This window comes from Eremothecium gossypii, chromosome V, assembly GCF_000091025.4.
Source record: "Eremothecium gossypii ATCC 10895 chromosome V, complete sequence".
In the NCBI taxonomy this organism is placed as follows: Eukaryota; Fungi; Ascomycota; class Saccharomycetes; order Saccharomycetales; family Saccharomycetaceae; genus Eremothecium; species Eremothecium gossypii.
In genome coordinates this window covers 1,616-14,558 of record NC_005786.2, presented here as the reverse complement: position 1 = coordinate 14,558, position 12,943 = coordinate 1,616, and the positions used below count along the sequence as shown (strand labels likewise).

The window sequence follows — 12,943 nt, the reverse complement described above, 5'->3', positions numbered from 1 at the left end:
CGATGCCGACAGCGGGCGGCATGGAAAACGCTTCACGCACGGAGCACACTGCTTTGGCTGCAAGACTTTTCGTTAGATTATCTGACCGATGGTGTGTACTTTTGCGGTACGGCGATATACTGCTTCAATTTTACGTCCAAGGATCGGGCTTCTCTCGGGGAAGCAGATTGCGATTTCACGTAAGCCAACTCGCGATGTACATCCGAAAACTCCGGCAAGGACAAGGTTTGCGCCCTCACCCACAGGATATCTCCATCTGGGTTCTCTGCGCACGGCACTTTACAATTATCTGCTAGCCAGGAATACAAACGGGCAGTTTTTGTTGCGGTTGGAAGATACGGATCAGAAAAGATTAGTATCTGACGCTGAGCAGAACATCTACGACACACTGCAGTGGCTCGGTATCCAGTTTGACGAAGGTCCAGGTGTTAATGAAGTATATGGCCCATATCGACAGAGTGACCGTTCGGCTATATACAAGGCTCATGCTGACAAATTACTGGCATCCGGACATGCATACCGGTGCTTTTGCTCGAAGGAGCGGCTCGAGAATCTCCGTACTAGTGCCATGGCGCTTCAACCCCCCACCAATGTGAGTTACGACCGCGAATGTGCCAACCTGAGCCAAGAGCATATCGACCATAAATTGGACCAGAATGTCCCATTTACTCTGCGATTCAAATCGCCCGCTGTCTACGAGCCATTTGAAGATCTACTGCATGGTAGAGTAGATCTACAACCGCAGACAAATCCTAATGACATCAGGTATGATGACCCCGTCCTAATGAAATCCGATGGTCTTCCGACATATCATTTCGCCAATGTTGTTGATGATCACCTAATGAAAATCACACATGTTATAAGGGGAGAGGAATGGCTGCCTTCTACACCAAAGCATATATCTCTGTACCGGGCTTTTGGATGGACACCTCCCAAGTTTGTGCATATACCGCTTTTAACTACGGCTGCGGACAAAAAGCTCAGCAAACGGAAGGGAGATGCCAGCGTTATGGCACTCAAGGCCAAGGGTGTTTTACCTGAGGCATTACTTAACTTTAGCGTTTTATTTGGATGGGCACCCCCAAGAGAATTAGCGACTGCAAATCACGAATGTTTTACCTTGGGTGAATTTGAACGGTTATTCAATCTCAACAACTTAACTAAGGGCAACGCCAAAGTCGATGAAAAGAAACTTTGGTTCTTCAATAAGCACTATCTCTCTGCACGGCTGAAGGATGAACACCAAGTATCCATAGAGGCGCGGAACTTGACTCAAATCCTCAGCAAGAAATATCCAGGGTTAGATGAAACAAAGACTAAGCAACTACTGAAGGCCGTAGGAGGCCATTTGACCGTCATAGATGAATTGGAATCCCAGTTCCATTACCTGCTTTCAAAGCCTGTGTATGAAAATGAATTCTCGGATCGCTTTATTAAGGCATGCGAGCCTTCTCAAGTGGCACGCGTATTGTCCTCCATTGCATCTCTTCTAGACAACTCCAACCTCAACGATCTCGTTGCCGAAGTGAGTACTCGGGAAAATGTACCCAAGAAAGCCGTTTTCGAGGCAATGAGGTTCGCCCTATCGGGGTCGGTGCCTGGTCTAAAACTGCCTGTTCTAATCTCCACACTTGGACTTGAAGAAACAAAAGCACGACTAAATGAAGCTGCACAATATCTGGTGACGTAGCCGCAGCTTGTATACGACTAATTGGCATTCCCGTTAGGAGAAGGTCTAGTAAGTAGCGCAGTCAGTATTAGATCACGTGGTCATTGTGTTCGAGAAACTGGAAGAACCTCCTAGCTCTGGAAGTGCGGAAGCCCATCATGGTTAACACAAGACTGCCACATTCATTCTAACTGATAAGAAATCCGTTAGTTCAACTAACACTAGCTTAATCCAGTACATTGGCATATGTTCGCAGCTATTGCATCAGGAAATCCTCTACAACTATCCGCCGAGGTTCCCAATTCTAACGGGCTACAGCATACAATCATTCTTTCCGAAACAAAGCCCAAGAGTTACTCACACATTACACTTTTTATTCTACCAACTGTTGCACTTCCTCCAGAATATTCTGCCATTGTATACTTCAAACTGAGCCCGCAAGAAGATTTCCAGTTGTTTGGGGAGCTCAAAGCATCCAAGCCAAGTGCAATCTTCAAGGTCAAACTGCCAACGACAGCTGGGGCACAAGGATCTGACGTGTCAAATGGCCTGGGCGAGATAGATATGGAAGATGGAGACTCAGTGGCTGGTACTGCCCACAACATATCGGAGCTCATTATCGGCATTTCCATAGAGCCCCAAGAGCAGGCGGCTTTTAAGCTGGAAGAGGCTAAGCAGGCACACAAGAGCACGGCACAGTCAGGTGCACTAGTAGTTAGTCGGAACCAGGGTGGTAACATTGCCACGCCAGGGCAACTTTCTCGCGCGTATCCATTACTGACCCAGCAATTAGCAAGCAAGATTGTCCAGCATGCATACAATTTCCTCTCGGGCTTCCTAGACGAGAGGAACAGTGTGCCTATTAAGAAATTCGAGGCATGGTGGGAGAAGTTCCAAAAACGACTACAAAATGATGCTACGTTTATAGACGAGGTAACGTCCGAGTAGGTAGTATATACATATTCATGAGCTAAGGAATTAAAGTTCGTCATACTCCATGTTCTTTATCCGATGAGCCATAGGGTTCCCGAACACCATATGCCTACTCTCAATGAGCAGTCGGTCGAACTCCATCTGCTCCAGATCTCTTGGTTGCTTATCTTGAGTCATGCGTTGCTTCCGAGCCTCTGTTTCCTCCGCGAGCCATCCCAGGAACGTTGGATATGTCTTGACCGCCCTACCATGCTCCTTCTTCAAGGCATACAAGCCATGAAATAGTTCCCGCACGTGGAAGTCGTCCAGGTGCTTACTCTGAATAGCTTTTGAGAGTTCTGTGGTCCACCGTTGAACGTCAGTAGACTCGAGTGACCTTTTCGATATATCATCGTTATGGCTCCTGCCTTTGTAGAGCCGTGCCATTATTAATAATACCTTTAATTGCACTGTTTGGTCGTTCACTTCATACAGCTGTTTCAGGGCCTCTTCGTTTATCGGCTGGGGCTCGTTGATTAGGAGAGGCTCTACTATCGAGAGGTACCGTTTGATTTGGGTCCGCGCCTCAACGGCATCCGTCGCTTGCCGGCCATAGTCAACAGCCTCTTGCAACAGATGGCGCACAAAATCCGGGAACCTCGTGTTCACAAAGTCCAAGCAGGGCGTGTTATTCCGCAGGCATGCTACTATAATGCGAGATGATAGTTCTTTGACACTTATTGGGACATCTTGGCCGAATATCAACTCCTGGAGCAACGTGAACTCATGAGTAATTATCTTGTATCCTAAAGTATAGTCGGACGCGTACTCCACCAAATCATCCAGCTGTTTGATGACCACGTTGTAATCGGGCGCTCCGCTCGCCACCTGAGCCCGCACAAGCTGGAATTCTTTGGTGAATTCATAATCCGAAGAATCGTCAACTACTTGAATCCCGTTCTCCATGTTGCTAGCCTCATTGGGGATTGGAAGCCGAGCTTGTTTCTTGCCCGTAGATAAGTCAACCCTGATGTCCAGGCCAGGGGGGATCTGTTGCCCCTCCTTAATTGTACTCCAGTCTTGCAAAGCCTTGAAGAGCCTCGGATAACATTCGCCTCCTGAACAGATAGTTTGGAGCTCGCTGCCCTCAGTCTCTGGATCCACAGCAGCCAGCGCAGCTGCACTTGCAATCGCAAATAGCAACTTCTTCCAATACATTAGGTGGCATGTGTTATACTTCTGTATTTGGTAGAGTTTTGCGCTAAAGACAGCGTATTTCAGAAAATGTTAGTGCGTAGTGATAAAAACCGATTTGCAGTTCCCAACTGCGTTATGCGAAGAGATGACTTCTGTCTATGTAATCAACTATTTAGATAGATTCAGCGACTACACTCAGCGCCTGCTTGATGTCCTCCAGAAGGTCATCAGTGTCCTCAATTCCCACGGAGACTCTGACCAGATCGTCGTAGACACCAGAAGCCTCTCTGGCCTCCTTCGGAATGCCAGCATGAGTCATTACCGCAGGGACCTCCAACAAGGACTCAATGCCGCCTAGAGACTCAGCTAGAGTAAATAGTCTGGTGGATTGAGAAAGTAGAGCAGCGCCCTGCGCGCCGCCCTTAACACGGAATGAGATCATACCGCCGCCCAAACCATCTCTGTGCTGTTTCTGAGCAATCTGGTAGCCGCGGTGCGAGGGCAGGCCCGGGTAGTTAACAGACACAACGTGCTCTGACTGCTCCAGGTACTCAGCAATTTTCTGAGCAGACTGAGCAGCCTGGCGCACACGCAGGTGCAAGGTTTTTAGGCCTCTGTGTGTCAGCCATGCGTCGAACGGCGATGGGATGGCGCCAATGGCATTTTGTAGGAATGCAAGCCGTTCATATAAACTGGTGGAGTTCGTGGCTAAAGCACCAAGCACAACGTCGGAGTGGCCATTGATGTACTTTGTAGCCGAATGGATGACGATGTCAGCACCGAAGTTGAGCGGGTTCGACAGGTATGGGGAGAGGAATGTGTTGTCCACAACCAGAATAATGTCCTCATTCAAGGCCTTCACGGTGTCCGCAACCTGCTGGATATCAGTGACCTGCAGAGTGGGGTTGGTGGGAGACTCGATCCAGACTAGACGAGTGTTGTCGCGGACCAGCTTAGGCAGGTCCTCAAGCAGGCTATTTGTGAAGGAGGTCTCCACACCATGGGCATTGGCAACCTTTGTAAAGTAGCGATGGGTCCCACCATAGACATCGCCGATCGAGATCGCGTGCGAGCCTTGTGGCAGAGACTGCACTATCACGGCTGTGGTCGCGGATCCAGAGGAGAAAGCCAACCCGTACTTTGCGCTCTCGAGTGCAGCAATGGCTTCCTCTAGGTTCTGACGGTTGGGGTTCTGACCACGAGAGTATTCGTAGGCGCCCACTGGGTTGCCGGGACTCGACTGCTTGAAGGTGGTCGAAAGCGAGATGGGCTCGATGACCGACCCATGTAGGTCAGTATGTGCGCCAGCATGAATAGCTTTCGTTGCAAACTTGTCTGTCGGAAGAACACCCATTGTAATTTGACTCGGTGGCACGCTAAACCAGGAAGATCAGCCAGGACACTGGAGTGATCCAGTTATATAGGTGTGGTTTCTAATCTTTGGAAAAGAAATTAAACGTCGATTTTCTTAGCTTGCAAGAAGACGCGCTTACAGTGATCGAAGCCACAGTTCGAGTAAGAAATTACTAATGGTGGCACGATACACAGCGGCAACGCCTTCGGAACGCTCGCCAGGCCGCCAGTACTTGCGCACGTCATGTGACTTGTGTTTTGGCAGGATAATGTAGATATTTACTGGGTACTGCTCAGCAGGGTCGCTAGATATCAATGCGCATGATGCGTGGGTCAATGAGCCCCTTCACAACACGTAGGCGAACAATGGTATAGTATTAACGTTACTTGGTACTTCCATATACAGTTTAGTCGAACAAACCGAAGCCCATGTCGTCGTCGGACTCCTCGGCAGCCTCCTCAACAGCCTCCTCGGCAGCCTCCTCGGCACCGGCAGCGCCACCAGCTGGGGCAGCACCTGCACCGCCAGTTGGGACGGAGGATAGCTTCTCAGTACCCTCGGCAATCAACTCCTCGACGCTCTTGTTCTCCAATGCAGAAATCACAGCCTGGACCTTGTCATCCTCGACCTCGATGCCGACAGACTCCAAGACAGCCTTCACCTTGTCGGCAGATGGGGCAGCGCCAGCAGCGTTCAACAACAGGTAAGCAGCCAAGTACTTCATTTTTAGCTTTCGGTCGATGGGCCTTAACGGTGGTTCCGGTGGCTAGTTCAGTGCTTGATGTGCTCGATATCGGACGAGCTGGCAACGTAGCGGGTGAGCTGCGCTAGCGGGCCTACCAGCGCTTGCACGCTACCCCTGCGCTAACCTTTTTTCGTATGCAATCTCCACAGAACAGCCCGCAGAATAATCTGGTAATGTATGGGTTTTGTAGTCACTAAAGAGTTATTGACTTTTTCAGTCTCCCCGTCAGCCTAGAGACGCTGAGAGCTAGGCTGGTGGCCGCAAAGGTTAGGCGGAGGCGGCCCGCCGCCTGGAGGGAGAGTCCTCATTGGCTAGGCGGGAGCACACGCGGACGCAGTAGGGCGTCCACCGCACACGCGGCCCGGCACAGCAGGGGGAGAGAGCACCGGAACATGGAAAAGGTCAATATGTTACGACATAGAACAAGAGTAATATTGGTTTAGCAATAGCGCCATAGAACGACTCACAGAGCGATACGATAACCATGTCTGAAGCTGCTACCCCAAGAAAGAGAACCTTTAAGACCTACTCCTACAAGGGTGTCGACTTGGAGAAGATGTTGGAGATGCCAACTGAGGAGTTCGTCAAGTTAGCCCCAGCCAGAGTCAGAAGAAGATTCGCTCGTGGTTTGTCCTCTAAGCCAGCTGGCTTGATGAAGAAGTTGAGAGCTGCTAAGTTGGCTACCGCTGAGAACGAGAAGCCAGCCGTTGTCAGAACCCACTTGAGAAACATGATCATTGTTCCAGAGATGATCGGCTCTGTGGTCGGTGTCTACAACGGTAAGGTGTTCAACCAGGTCGAAATCAAGCCAGAGATGGTCGGTCACTACTTGGGTGAGTTCTCTATTACCTACACTCCTGTCAGACACGGTAGAGCTGGTGCCACCACCTCCCGTTTCATCCCATTGAGATAAGCTTGGAAATGTGCTTTCCATTTGTGTTTATCTTTGTTTTCCGCCAATTCATTAATGCTCGCGAATTGTTGAGGTCACTTCCCCGAGAAACAGCACACTTTTGTCTCAATACATACCTTTGTGTATTTTAAAAAACGATAAGGTTTTGATTAGAACGCCGGCCTGCCGTCTTTCGATGAAGGATACCGCGCAGCTTCCCAGTGTAGCATGTGCAGCGGCGGTTGCAGGAGTTACATTACAAACATAGGTATACTTACATAGATCGGCCGTTATTGTTCCCGAAGACTCTGCATATCTTCATATATCTCAGAGTCCTTGAGGCCATTGAGCGAGGGAGCACCGGGAAAACCACCAAAGAACTTCTTCAACCCCTCAAAGTCACTCAACTGGTTATTAAATCTCATCCTATCCACTATCACTTCCAATTTGTCCACAGGGTTGTTCCTGAATCTGAAGTTTATTCCTTCACACTCCAAGTCCTCGGGCAATGGATCGCCATCACCCTTGAGCTGGGCCGGGGCAGCATAACCGGTGATGCAACTTAGACTTTTATTCGCAATTTTGACGGGGACATGATACCCGATCTCGGAAACCAACATATCCATATCTCGTCTTTCCTTATTCATGTCATACCATTTTTGTGTAGTCTGATTTAGTAGTTTATGTTTCAAGTCTGAAACTTGTCGGTAGAAATTCTGGTGTATAAACGTTCGAACCGCCCGTGTTTCCTTGTCAATGCATTCTAGTTCGTACTTTTGCCTTTGGTATGCTCGTTTCAATTTGAAGTCTCTGATAGAGTCGATCTTCTGGTAGTATGTCTGCAACGCAGGATGTGATCCTTCGAGGCACATTTGAAGTTCGGTCTGCAATTTGGCCATCTCGTTTTCATATAGACGTTGCCGTAGTTCCGCAAACTCATATTCGATTTCGATTATATCTTTCAGCGCATCCTGCCGCAGCTTTTCTCGCTCTATCAGTGATGGTTCCTCTTCTTCTTCCTCTTCTTCTTCTTCGTCGTCCTCTTCTTCTTCTTCGTCGTCGCCTGCAGGTACCTTCTTCTTTTCCTTGAATATGCTGGTGTCTTTAGTGTTGGCGTTTCCCTCTATATCTTCTTCTTCTTCTTCTTCGTCTTCTTCTTCGTCTTCGTCTTCTTCTTCATCATCTTCTTCCACCTCGTTATCCTCGGAGTTCTCATCCTCTGGCTGCGCGGGGTCCAGTCCTGTTTCCATGATATCAGTCGCCATGTGCTGTTCTGAGCCCGAAAGAGAAGGCAGTTGGCCGGCCGCTGAAGAAATCGGAAGACGAGGCTTCTTAAACTTCTGCTCGTCGCCTTGTGGGTCTTCACCGTCGGCAGAATTCACTTTTGTCTCTTCTCCAGTATACCCTCCTTCCTCTTCTAATTGTCTCTTTTTCCCTTTGTTCGGAAGGCTGGCATCGACGTCCTGAAGATCACGTACCGCGTCATCGGCGCCTGAATTAGCATCTTTTATATACGTCCTGGAACCCTGTTGTGGAGGCATCTGTTCCACTAAGGAACTAAGATTCGGTACATCTGATTCCTCTGTGTTGTTCTCCATCTTCTCAGTTTCCGCGTCCGATGAGATATAGAGCTCCGACAGCTCTAGGTCGCCTTCCTGTGAGGTGACCTTCGAGAGAACGCTTGACTTGTCGTCCTCCCCTAAGAACCCGTGCCGTTCCGTGATGTCCACAGCCCTGCCTTTCAGCCGCACCCGTCCGTCTACTAAAGCTAGATTAGCCTCTGTTAGCCTGCTCGAGAGTTCTAGGTCTTGCGCCTTTCCGTCAGAGTTGCTGTTCGGCCTGACTGCGTCAAATCCTGTGACGCCTTCAGTGTTGTCTACTTCGTCTGTAGGCCCTTGTGAGTCTACAGCCATCTGACTTGCTATTGCCCTGTGCACCGTTGCCTATTCAACACTTGCTTCGATTTCTTTAGTTTTGCGGAATGCTCAGTCCGCCTCTAGTCCCACTTACCACAACACACCAATTGCACTATAGTGCTAGATCAAATGCAGTATGTATACGTCGAAACCAGATCCTGATCAGCTAATGACCTTGTTTGCCGTCGCACTTTTTGTAACACGATTCCAAGAACCATACTGAAAGGGGACCGCTAGAGTCTTGCAAATAGTAGTCGATTGTGTATCACTATTTACGTTCTGGAATCACGTGATCAATGAGCTGACCTGATACAACTGCAACTTCTACCGCAGGTACATGGATTGATTCCGCCCAGATCACCTACATAACCATCTCTATCTGTTCAAATAAATGTATTTTTGCTCTGTTTGATTTTATAAACTTCAAAAGGCTATGAGATATTCAGTTCTGAAACTAGAAAAAATATCTACTGTTCTAATTATATATATAGTCTTGTCCTATAAGCAGTACCTATATACGTTTCATTTCCCAGACCTGTTGTAGCCTTTAGTATTTACACAATATAAAGAGTTGGAAGGATGTTTATGTCCACATAAAGCGTAAATATTGGGCAAGGGAGGCCTCGACCAGAGCATGGCTAGCTGCCACATGCAAGCACCAAAAGTGGAAGCAAACTAGAGCCCGAGGTACTCGACGGCCTGGTAGTTCTTATTCAAAGCCTTCACACTCTAACTCTCCTACAACTCGATAGTGTAGCTTTTAATGGAGCGCTTGGGGGCGGATTGGTCATATTTTTCTTCGGATTATTACGAATCATTAAAGGCCCGTCATCGTGCATAAGCTTTGTTTTTCCGAATTGGTAGGAGTGGAGCTATCAAGCACGTTCAATTAGAGTACGATAGGCCTAGCGTGCTCGTCCACGAACGCAGATCCGTGTTACAACTCTTTGTTGCTTTTAAATGTTGGCAAAAGAATGGCCTTTAAATCAGTGAGGCATTAAATTGTTTTTGGCCTCGTGATGTAGCTGCATATTTATGACTGTACAGCGGGTTCCGTTCCACGGAACCAAATGGTAATGCTTTATGACCTATCTGTTGGAAACCGGCATCCTAATTTGATAGAAGTGTGAACCAATTCAGGGTTCCGGTTGCGCATGAGCTGATTCAATCAGTTCTGCTTGACATCTTTGATAGATTACGTACCTCACGGTAAGTCGGCGAACATTTCGCTGACACTGACACCAGAGCGTTTCATATTTTCTGACTCTGCATATAGATCACGTGATAGAAAAATTTAGGTCCTAGCGTTTTAGAACTTAAACGCTAAGCATGAAGCCCGAAGAAGGCAGTTTGGTGACCTCTTCTTGGTAATGAAGCGCAACTGAACTCTGCAGTTAGCCTAAAATATCTATTGGAGAGTTTTTTTTGTAGGCGACACAGACTTCCGAACTAGTCATTTATGAAGTTATTTGGCACCGATAAGGCTATTCTCTATCAGACAATTGTACATAGAATATTTCTGCGCGGCAAACACGATGATTAAGGCATACATAATATTACGTAACACTAACGAATGTTCTCTGCCAACTCTAACGTTAAGTCAGATTTTATATATGTCCATGCGTCCTATTGTGTATGGGTGTTTTCTATGTCTCGCGGCGTTAGAGCCCATGTGCAGTTGGCTCAGATTGTTCTCTAGCCAAAGTTTCTCTGCAGCTGTTGTGTTATAAAAAACATAATAGGAATTATGCAATTCTTGCGCTGCGACGCATCTAGGACAAATACAGCAGTTTGTTAACGCAGGTGTGTATAACAAATAGTATAACCAAGCACACCTTCAAGTTCGAAATTGTCTAAATCAATATGACCGATGTATCATAAATACTGACACATCAAGCAATTTGACGCGATTAAACCTCAGCTGAGCTCGACCGAACTTTCGTTACCAGCAGTGAAGTGAATAATGCCCTAATTTATTATGCTATACTGCTCAGATATGGCGCTTTGCTCCAGATTTCGGCTATTTTGTTATATTCACGCAATCGAGGGTCGCCTTTCTTTATAATATATGATTGGTATTCAGCACCTTCCATTGAATCTGCTTTAATGGTTGAGCACCATGTAAAGGCTCTACATTCTGGTGCTTTGACCCAATCGCTATCAACAAAGTCAGGAATGAATGCCATCTGCATATCCACCTCAAGATCATAAAACTTCTGAAGATTTTCTTTATTGATGTATTTTTTAGAGAAGTATTCCGTGTAATCTTCAAAGTCCCTTTCCACAGCATCAAATTTACAATTTTTTAATCCACCATTAACCCATAATATAGACCCATCATCGTCCATGTGGGCTATTTGCGCGGAGCATATCTTATACTCATCTACCTGACCATGATTACTAACTAGCTGCGGTACGCCTATTATAGCCGGCGGACGGGGATCCACGTAATAGTTTTCTCCCGATACTAATTGTCCAAGCCAGAGGTACTCTTTGTCCCCATGTGAACACAAATGCGTTTCGAAGGTCATATGCAACATCAGTGAAATGAGAAGAGATGGTAACTTCTTGTTCTTGTGCATAACTATAAGCCCACTTTCTGCCATATGGAACGACTTACCTTCCATATACTTGATATAAAATGTTGCTGCTCCAGCATCTCTTGGTTTCTTAGTCAGTTCATCTTCAGCTACCTGCTTATCATAATTTGATCCATGCTGCCACATAGTATGCTCTTTTGGCGATGGCATCATTATACGCATAGCTTTTGGACAATCATCTGGTTTCTCACCATCATAGGAGCGGTCCCTAAACATTAATATGCCTTCGGACTTGTAGCCTTCGACTTCAAATAACTTTTCAAGATCGACAAATGGCACAGCGTCGAGGTCTATGAATACCGCCTCCTCAAAAGTGTTAAAGATATAGGCTAGCCATTTATGACGGAAACCAGTAATCAATGAGCGATAGCTGTGTTCCAAAGTTTTGCCACAATCGACCAGGCGTACAGTTTGGTTAGATTTCATCTGAACATATTTAGCAATTTTATCAATGGTCGTTGGAGGTAGGTCTGCCGCATTTATCAGTTCTATTGGCAGAGTATTACCGATGTGATCAAGAACATTTAGAAGCCGAGGAAGCATTTCGACATGTTCAGCACCTGCCGTAATTGTTATACCTCTACCTTTCGAGAATAATTGCCAGTTTTTCCAGAACGATAAATTATCGTCAATAGTTAATCTCTGTCCATCTTTCAAATGACCAGGCTGATACTGTTCTCCTGTATTGAGATCTGTTATCATAGGCCAAATTTCTTCCCAACGCCGAACTTTAGTCAAAAAGGGGTACATACGTTGCTGGAAGTCAAATATGTCAACTCTACCATCGAGAGTAGTCGATAAAGGCTCATTTCCCTCAATAAAACAATCCGCAAATATTCTCCATCTTTCCATTAACTTGGCGGAATACGAGGCATCTGATATGATATCCCTTGATAAGAAAGGAACTTGATTAGACCAAGCGGGCTCTTTTCGGTAGGTCAATTCAAAGTATCGCTTGCAACGCTCTTGTAAATCCCATAAGGCGACCACATCAGGCCCTTCTTGTGTCAACAGGTCCAGCAGAGAACTTTTTGCATCATCCGGCTTGTCCTCACTCGATGAGTTGTCCTCACTCTGTGGCTTGCTTTCACTCGATGGCTTGTCCTCACTCTGTGGCTTAGCCTCATTCACTGACTTGGCTCCATTCGACGGTTTAACTAACCAGGATGGTGGCGACCACTGATGTATAGATGAAACAATCCCCTGGTTAAACTCTTCTGTTAACAGCGAGAGTCCAAGGAAACAGGTACTAACTACTATTGCAAGGGTAATGAGCCCGAGAATAGGCCGTAATCTTCCTCTAAAAAATGCCATCCAAAATGCATTCAAATCGGTATCGGCTCGAGCCTTAATCCTCTTCTTGGCGAGAAGTAGTTCATGGTTTAGTAGAATAAATACAAGATGCTTATCGCTGATATGGTGCCGGCAAATGCATCTACTATCATTAAGCCAGGATGTATGGGCCCACTGCCCCGTCTATTGAATATACACACATTTAGTAATTTCGCTAGTTAGCCAGCTTGAAGCTTTTCGAAGAATGTGGAATTGGCCGATTTTCTCATATGAACTGCCACCTTTAAAATTTTAGATACTTTCCGACAGATATTGGACTAACCGCAGAAAATTATTTATAGTATCCATCGCCGATAGCACGCAGC

At 46.7% G+C, this 12,943-nt stretch overlaps 8 protein-coding genes across 8 annotated transcripts, besides 1 other annotated feature; 3 read left to right on the top strand and 5 right to left on the bottom strand.

The window, feature by feature from the left end:
* Positions 1-88: 88 nt before the first annotated feature.
* On the top strand, positions 89-1,690 carry MSE1 (glutamate--tRNA ligase MSE1; the record flags this gene model as incomplete). The annotated part of the gene is made up of 1 exon (NM_209875.1): positions 89-1,690. The coding sequence occupies one exon, from the start codon at positions 89-91 to the stop codon at positions 1,688-1,690; it is 1,602 nt and encodes a 533-aa protein (NP_984522.1).
* A 225-nt stretch (positions 1,691-1,915) lies between these two features.
* On the top strand, positions 1,916-2,617 carry OPI10 (Opi10p; the record flags this gene model as incomplete). The annotated part of the gene is made up of 1 exon (NM_209874.1): positions 1,916-2,617. The coding sequence occupies one exon, from the start codon at positions 1,916-1,918 to the stop codon at positions 2,615-2,617; it is 702 nt and encodes a 233-aa protein (NP_984521.1).
* Positions 2,618-2,647: 30 nt separating this feature from the next.
* On the bottom strand, positions 2,648-3,799 carry SIL1 (Sil1p; the record flags this gene model as incomplete). Its single annotated transcript, NM_209873.1, has 1 exon — positions 2,648-3,799. The coding sequence occupies one exon, from the start codon at positions 3,797-3,799 to the stop codon at positions 2,648-2,650; it is 1,152 nt and encodes a 383-aa protein (NP_984520.1).
* A 151-nt stretch (positions 3,800-3,950) lies between these two features.
* CYS3 (cystathionine gamma-lyase CYS3) lies at positions 3,951-5,132 on the bottom strand (the record flags this gene model as incomplete). Its single annotated transcript, NM_209872.1, has 1 exon — positions 3,951-5,132. The coding sequence occupies one exon, from the start codon at positions 5,130-5,132 to the stop codon at positions 3,951-3,953; it is 1,182 nt and encodes a 393-aa protein (NP_984519.1).
* Positions 5,133-5,538: 406 nt separating this feature from the next.
* On the bottom strand, positions 5,539-5,856 carry RPP2A (ribosomal protein P2 alpha; the record flags this gene model as incomplete). The annotated part of the gene is made up of 1 exon (NM_209871.1): positions 5,539-5,856. One exon carries the CDS (start codon positions 5,854-5,856, stop codon positions 5,539-5,541), a length of 318 nt encoding a protein of 105 aa, NP_984518.1.
* A 505-nt stretch (positions 5,857-6,361) lies between these two features.
* Positions 6,362-6,790, top strand: RPS15 (40S ribosomal protein uS19; the record flags this gene model as incomplete). Its single annotated transcript, NM_209870.1, has 1 exon — positions 6,362-6,790. One exon carries the CDS (start codon positions 6,362-6,364, stop codon positions 6,788-6,790), a length of 429 nt encoding a protein of 142 aa, NP_984517.1.
* A 269-nt stretch (positions 6,791-7,059) lies between these two features.
* Positions 7,060-8,682, bottom strand: DEP1 (Rpd3L histone deacetylase complex subunit DEP1; the record flags this gene model as incomplete). Its single annotated transcript, NM_209869.2, has 1 exon — positions 7,060-8,682. One exon carries the CDS (start codon positions 8,680-8,682, stop codon positions 7,060-7,062), a length of 1,623 nt encoding a protein of 540 aa, NP_984516.2.
* Positions 8,683-10,661: 1,979 nt separating this feature from the next.
* On the bottom strand, positions 10,662-12,599 carry AGOS_AEL345W (alpha-mannosyltransferase; the record flags this gene model as incomplete). The annotated part of the gene is made up of 1 exon (NM_209868.1): positions 10,662-12,599. The coding sequence occupies one exon, from the start codon at positions 12,597-12,599 to the stop codon at positions 10,662-10,664; it is 1,938 nt and encodes a 645-aa protein (NP_984515.1).
* Positions 12,600-12,698: 99 nt separating this feature from the next.
* Positions 12,699-12,943: part of a telomere (Chromosome V left subtelomeric sequence. Shares some sequence similarity with other subtelomeric regions.) that runs on past the window's edge.